Source organism: Lontra canadensis, unplaced genomic scaffold (genome assembly GCF_010015895.1).
Source record: "Lontra canadensis isolate GAN:19392208 unplaced genomic scaffold, GSC_riverotter_1.0 scaffold15, whole genome shotgun sequence".
NCBI lineage: Eukaryota > Metazoa > Chordata > Mammalia > Carnivora > Mustelidae > Lontra > Lontra canadensis.
In genome coordinates this window covers 12,527,514-12,535,548 of record NW_022631009.1, presented here as the reverse complement: position 1 = coordinate 12,535,548, position 8,035 = coordinate 12,527,514, and the positions used below count along the sequence as shown (strand labels likewise).

Below are 8,035 nucleotides of genomic sequence, written 5' to 3'. Positions count from 1 at the left end.
AAATAATTATGTAACCCTCAAATGAAAATGGAGATCAAAAGTAGATTAAGAGAAGCTTAAGGGCAGGAACATAAGTTAGTTTGATATTTTTTCTCATCTCGAAGGTTTCTAAATATTTAGATGAGTATTTTTTAAAATACTAATAAATACTAATTTGAGTATTTTTTTCCACATCATGCAATTCATATTCTAAGTTCAATACTGAGTAAATCCAAATAGCTTTGACTTTTTCATATAAAGTAAAATAATAAGGTATGGTTTACATTGTTCAATGATATGGTAGTAAGAAGAATGTTGTACTTGAAACAGGGTAAATAATACTTTCAATTTTTTTGAACAAATAATTTCAAGTATAAATTTAAAAGATCAAATCACAGATTCAGACTTAAATAAACAAAAACAAATGCAATGAAACACCTTAATAAATAGTTTTATTTTAAAATGATATGATACATTTGCTATTAACATATAAGGCATCACATGCCCTAAGAAAAAGCCCATAACCTTAATAACTGCCCTTTTTGCATATTAAAACACATAATCAACATCAAATTATTTTTCTTATTTGGCAAGAAAAATAAAATAAAAAGCACAATGAGATCACAAAATAGAAACTCTCAATATACTATATAGCAGTAATCAATCTTCACTTTCTTGTATAACATTTGTTCAGAGCCTGGCTAGGAAGTATGAAGACGGCAGTGAGAAAATAAGTCTCTTTCTTCCCAAAACACAGGAGATTTACTAAAAGTTGGAGCAAAAGAAAATACTGTATACTCTCCATATTTCCTTGAAATAAAATAATAATTTATGGTAAGCTAATTCTAAATAGGTCACAATCTTATAAGCCTGAAATCGTACAGTTAAAAAAATAAATCAAACATCTCTGAGATGCTGAATAGCCAAAAGAGACCTATGTAATTATGGCATCTCATTCTGAGGTTGATTCTAAATTCTTCATTCATGACCTGTGAAAGACTTCTCTTGTCCTTAAAGTCAACATTAAGGCATGCCAAATTTCCTATAAGAAAAATTATTCTAACAATAGCTTTGGATATTACAGTTCTATAATTATAAAACATTCTCCTAATACATACACAGACTAGAGTGGACATAAACTTACTAACAAATGTAAACCACAGGTATGCTCTTAAGTGTAAGCCACAGATTTTTGAAATTGATTTTACATATTTAAAATAACATCTTATTTTTACAGTGTCAGTGCACAAATCAAGCAAATTATTTCCAAAGGCTTCTGCCCATAAAAGTTGGAAGGAGAGAATATTCTAGAATACTATGAACCATAAAATGATATAGCTGAAAATCAGCTGAAAGATAATGACATGTTAATTCTCTTTCTTATGAACCCTTTATACTGGGAAAAGCCAGTGAGAGTTCATTATTATAATTCTATTCATTGTAGTCATTCTTTATGCTCAATTCTGGGAAAGGTCAAACCCCATTACAGAGAACTATAAGGATCTTATTCCTTTGTCACAGTGGAACTTAGCTGGTGGTATTAAATCTTGCTGAATAGGTGAACCACTGGTCAAGGTTGTGAATCTCTTTTGTCAGACCACATTTTTGTGGCAGCAGTAATTGCTACAATGGAATGTGACCTTCAGATTGAAAAACCTGCTCCTAATAAGTATACAGAACATTTTCTTCTTTAACTCTAGATGATTAATCCAGCTAAGGTTTTGCATATGCCCGTCACTCCGCATATCAAAGATGAAGGCTGAAATGTTCAAATGCTCTTGCCTAGAATTTCTGCCTGTCACAAAGAAGTAACAAAAAGTAGAGCCACTTGGGTTCAAACCCTAATTCCTGATATTCAACTGGCGTAGTGCTCGCTTACTCACTCTCCTTACACTGGGGGCCAAAGGGAAGGCACAATTAGTAGGGCAGTCTCTTTGTCTAAATTTGCACCTCAAAGGACATGGGCCAGCATTGGTCCAGCTGAGTCCCCAAAACAAGTAAGTATGAAAGGGATTGACTCAGATATATTAAGCAGACAGCAAAGCATGTGATACTGGTATCAGCCAAGTCTCTAGCAGTACAGAACTAAGGGGGCATAGTAGTCATATGGATAAAAGCACCATAGCCACCAAGGATTTCATGGTTCCAAGAAGTCCTCTGCTCCTCTAAACTATGAATCAGTTATGAAGTGAGGAGCCTAGAGAAAAGACTTTCTCCCTATGAGGGGGCCAGTATATAGGTCTGCTTAAGGAGCTCTAAATGGCTAGAAAGGACACTCATCATTGCAAAGAAACATTCAGCTCTACCACAAACAGTTTAAGTTGCCCTAAGAAGAGACAGTTTATTAAAGTCATTAGGAGGATTAAACTGTCCATAAGCAGTACATAGATCCCAGTAGTAATGGAGAAAGCTTTCTTTCTGGTACTCACCCCTCTGGACCACACTGCTGAACAATGATCTGCTTTCTGTTAAGATTAGGAAAGTAACTCACTTTAGTTTTTTGAAACCTGGTAAAAAGACCTAAACATGGACCTCTGAAAGAAGTTGCTGTTCCAGGTCTAGCAATGAAAGCTTTCATAAACAACAACCAGCACCATGTTCAAGAGATAGATGTAAGGTCAAGATCTCCATGAAGGATCCAAGCCCAGCAACAACACAGCTATCATTGGTTCAATGTCTATAACATTTATCACCTGATCTTGCCAAAATACTTCCAAATAAAGACATTTAGAGCCAAAAACCTCTTTATCAGATTGGAAACAATAGAGTCTAAAGTTCAGGGTGACTTTAAATTCAAGTAATCCTCATCTTGAATTCAGGCACTGATAGGATGGACTAGAACTACACACCTGAATACTGGAGGAAAGCTGATTAAGGCAGTTAGCTGAACTATGTCAACACAGCACTCAAGGACACACCCAGATGATTTTCTGAATTGGTTTTTCTTAGAGTAATGGTCTGTCATCACTTAAGTAGAACCTTAAAAGTGCTGTGTCCCATATATAAACAGATGTGTCCTATATATGAACAGATTTAAATAAATAAGCATTAATTATGATAGTTCAATTTTTAAATTTTAAGGAAGGAAAGAAATATATTCTGACTTGTTAGGTCTTTCCTCATGCATATCTTTTTCTAATTGAGATACATATATAGATATAATGGCATATTTATATATGTATCCCTATCTGGGATCCCTATTTATATCTCTATATATAGATAGGGATACATATATAGATAGAATGGGATAGATCTTGATAAGTAGATATAGATATTCCATTATATCTATATATGTATCCCTATCTGTATCTATATCTATATATCTATGTGTATATATATACATATATATGTATATGTAGAGAGAGAGAGAGAGATCCTTTAGATCATATCAGAACTATTTGTAATTTGATCGTGCTGTAAGATTCATTATATATTTCCCAATGAAAAGCTTTGGCTTTTTCTCCTTTATCCAGTTTTACAGAATTGAAAAACTTCCTAACACTCGATTCTCTAATTTGTCTTCCTTCATCACTGAAAAATCGGGCTGCACGTTAATTCAGATCAATCTGCAATTCAGCTAACTAATCATGTTTTACCAATAAATAAAACAAAATTCAGCTGATCGCACTTAGCTTCTAAGAACAAGCATGAATTTTTTTAAATGTATTTTTCTAAAAAGACACACTCAGACCTACTCGCCCAGCCAAGGATATCATTCATTTATTGCCTCAACTTCATGTAAAGTGGGTCTCTATGCAGGTCAGAATCTAACAATTCAAAAACCTTCAGAAAATGAAATTTATACTGCTATAAGTCAGCTTCAACACAAACCATGACATGAGAGTCACAATAAAACAAAAAAAACTTTGTTCAAAAAGCACAAAGAGGGGCGCCTGGGTGGCTCAGTGGTTAAAGCCTCTGCCTTCGGCTCAGGTCATGATCCCAGGGTCCTGGGATCGAGTCCTGCATCGGGCTCTCTGCTCAGCAGGGAGCCTGCCTCCTCCTCCTCTCTCTCTCTGCCTGCCTCTCTGCCTACTTGTGATCTGTCTGCCAAATTTAAAAAAAAAAAAATGTTTAAAAAAAAAAGCACAAAGAACCAGCAATAGATAACAAATATCATCTTTATAGTCTCCCAATTATTTCCAAATTGAGCTATATCTAGCTTCCTCTGATGTCCATAAAATTTCTCATTTTTACCTAATGCCTGCCCTCTCTATTTTTACTATCCTCTGATCCTACCTTTTTGCATCTCATCTGAACTCTTAGTAACACAGTGTACCTAACTCATCAGGTGAATCTCTGACAGTCACAAGAACTCATTCACATAAATATCCTGACTCACACACCCTGCCAGCCAAAGTCGTCCACGTTTTCCACAATCCTCAAAAACAATAACTGTAGGCATTAGAATTAGGCTTTAGAATCTATAAAGAAATTGTATTCTCACTTCCCTATTCTCTGCTCTTCCACCCCAAATTCCAAGTTCCAGTCTTCTTTAAGAATGACCCCCTGGGCGCCTGGGTGGCTCAGTGGGTTAAAGCCTCTGCCTTCAGCTCAGGTCATGATCCCGGGGTCCTGGGATTGAGCCCCGATCGGCCTCTCTGGGCAGCGGGGAGCCTGCTTCCCATTCTTTCTCTCTCTGCCTCTCTTAAATAAATAAAATCTTTAAAAAAAAAAAAAAAAAAAAGAATGACCCCCTGATGGAAGTTAAAACAACTCTTACCGTGGGAGGATGGAAACACCTCAAGGATTAATTGCAAAATGCAAGCTATTTCTGAGGATGCATTTCTGACCCCTTTCTGAACCATATCTGTACAGAGACAGGGTGTTAGTGTGGACTCTGGGTGTGGGTTCTACAAAGCTGTGACCACTTTGATCATCATGCCTCTCACCGAGCAAGTTTGAATGTCATGAGGCAAGATTTCACAGTTATTGTGGGTATGGATGAGGAACTCGGAAAACTTATGGGGATACCTGGGTGGCTCAGTTGGTTAAGCATCTGCCTTTGGCTCAGGTCATGATCTCATGGACCTTGAGATCCTGGGATAGAGCTCCCCCACTCCTCTCTCAAATAAAATCTTTAAAAAAAAGTTTTTTTGATTTTAAAAATTAAAGAAAAAATGATGCTTAGACCACTGTTGGGGGAGGTAAGTTTTGGTGAGGACACAGTTCCCAGTGAATCACTGTGTTTACTCTTTCTCTCTGTCACTCTTTTTTTTAATTTTTTGGCTATGGGCTTAAGGACTGCTGCCATCCTGGGGCAATGGCTTGTTGCTTAGCCTAGAGAAGTGAAACCAACTTCTAGGCATAGTCTCTAAGAGTCTAGCTGCAATTGTATCTCATTGTATTTCTCCAAACGACAATAAAACGTCACCTGGGTGTGTGTCTGAGCCAATCATGACTTAGACCTGCCTAGAGGTTTATATGTCTGGAAACACATTAAAAATGTCTTATGCTTTGCCTCTCTGGTGTAAGAACCAGGAAAGACTTCTAGAGCCTGGGTAACTGTCTGATGGCTAAACCACAAACAGAAAATGAAATTTATATAAGCAACTAATTTTACTTCATCTAGAAAATGGGCATGCAACACTGGCTAATATCTGGCACTACCATTCTGGGTTAAATTCAGATTGGTCTTATAATGACTTACATTATTTTTCTCTTACTGGAAACTTTATTCTAATGACTTAGTTACCACTTCTGAGCACAGAAATAATTTTAAGTATAACAGATGTGTTTTTGCATTTTTTAAAATAATCAACATCCCCAAGCTTCAAAATATTCAAATTCAAAACATATTTTAGTATTCAGCCAAATTAGAAGAAAGAATTTAGCAAGAGAATGGATAAGCACCTTTGAGAATTAAATATAAGCCTTATTATGTGATTAGTGCTTAAGTTCATTTTCACAAAATATGTATGTACTTGATCCTACTGTATGTAGGACCTACTAATGTCCAAAGAATAATACCCCATAGCATGTAAGAGAAATCATTTGTACACTGGTTGTTAGAAATATTTTGCTATAGAAGTAGAAGCTGATGGCCATTATAGATGAATTAATCTCAGTTCTTTAGAAGAACAGGTATAGCTGGTTGTAGTTTTTTATGCATCTTACATAGCTTTTCTTCCAAATAAAAAATACATCCAGAACAAAACCACTCACTGGCTGTTGGTTTGGGAAATAAGCCTATCTTGCCAAGCAAAGAAACTATACTGCTAATTTTAAGGAATGTGGTTGGTTGGTTGGTTTTCATATAAAATGCTAACGCAGACTCTCAATAGGCTCACAGCCAGAATTAACTCTATCCATCAAGGGCATCTTCCTCTACCAAGGACAGTTCCAAGGTGTTTTCATTAGTGCAGGTTTTCATCCTGAAGTTGAAAGAACCATAGAGTTTTGCAGACTCTTTGGAAGAGGCAAACCTGTTGCGACGATATAGCTCCCCTTTCCACATGGACATCATCAGCAAACAGGACAAAACGACCCCCCCAAGGGTGAGCAGGCAGAGTCCTGCAATCACACAGCGGTCCAGGTGCGCCCCCAGCCTTGCGCTCTCCCTCTCCAAACGTTCCATCTCCCGGGCTGCCACGGTGTTGGGATCCACCGTCACTTCCCGAGGGACAATGTAAGAGATGATCACAAGCAAGATGCCAGTGACCAAGAACAAGATGGCACTGATGAAACCATAGTCTACGGACTTCCCTGAAGACGTGGCTTCCGAACTTATTTCATCTTCATCCTCAGATATCAAGGATATGGCAGCCTCATGAGACCACTCATTCGGATTTCCCCAGCCAAGGTCTCCCAGGTGATGGCTCCCTTTTGCCAGAGGAGAGCACGGGTTCCTTTGCTCTAGGTTGACATTCTCATCTACACAGGTGAAAGAAGTTTCTAATTCCTGGCTGCAGCAGGTGCAGACTTTCCGTCCTGCTGTTACTTGGTTGTTCCCTGAGTTGAGAGGCCCTGGTAGCAAGGAGTCCGTCTGAATAACACTGTCTTGCAGAGAGGAGGAGGGGAATGCTGGAGCAGGGCTAAGTTTAGACCCTTCCATCTCAGCTGCTCTTGGTGTTGACATACAGTGTCTCTGGCAGCAGAGAGCAGCTCTGGCGGTGGCTGCATCTGCCCGGTCACCAGGAAGCTGTCCTGAATGCCAGTCCACAGCATCGCACAGGACTGCCTGGCTGCTCCTCTTGTCAAGGCAGTGGAGCTCCATCGGAACTAGTCAGACATCCCCCAGCAGCTTCCCAGAATTCTGCCACAAACCACACAGATAAGAACCCAATAGAACCTAACGCTGCACTACCAGGGATCTCACTCCTAAGGCCCCCATCTCTTTTTCAGCCACTGTCATTGACACTTCGAACCCCAGCTCCTCCTAAAAGGGGTAAAAGAAAGGAGAGGATACCTCGTGGCAGGAAAGTGGGAAAAGGGCAAATCCTCTGACTTGGCAGAGGGACTGACACTGAGAAACTTAGGTCAGGGCAGAAAAGGAGCATAGCGGAAGTAGCAGTGTCTCTGAGGGAAGCTTTGCCGTCACCAAGCCAAATTTATCCAAGGACTCACACATTTCTGTGACAGGATCCCTCAAGTAGGAAGGCAAGTTTCCTGTAGAGAGACACAAATGAGAGAGGCGGAGACCTTTTTTAGCAGAGCTGCGATTTTCTGGAAAACCTGGGGAAGCACACACCTCTCAACAATTCAGTTAAATTATGTTTACACTCTCTTTAGTTCCGAACAGATTCTAATAGAGATTAGATTTAGAGCTGTACCATGGATGAACAAATATGTCACCATTAGCTGGGCTGTCTTGGCACAGGAGCTCAGCATTTTGACTGAGTAGCTTGGAAGTGGGTGAAAGATGGCTGACCACCTCTCCTAAATTTCCACCTCGTACATCCAATGCCCTTAGTCCCACAGCCCTGTATGTACAAGACCTCATGCTTGTTCCTTGTGTTTTCATTCTCAGCCCTTGCAGCTACATGATACCAGCTTGTTCTGGACCCAGAAGTGCATAGACAACATGCCTTACTGTGTGATCCCTGCCAAATACCAT

General features: G+C 39.0%; 1 protein-coding gene across 1 annotated transcript; it reads right to left on the bottom strand.

Moving 5' to 3' along the window:
- Nucleotides 1-5,785: 5,785 nt before the first annotated feature.
- Nucleotides 5,786-7,315, bottom strand: TMEM74 (transmembrane protein 74). The gene has a single exon (XM_032858744.1). It carries the CDS (start codon nt 7,193-7,195, stop codon nt 6,284-6,286), a length of 912 nt encoding a protein of 303 aa, XP_032714635.1. The 5' UTR covers nt 7,196-7,315; the 3' UTR covers nt 5,786-6,283.
- Nucleotides 7,316-8,035: the final 720 nt, after the last annotated feature.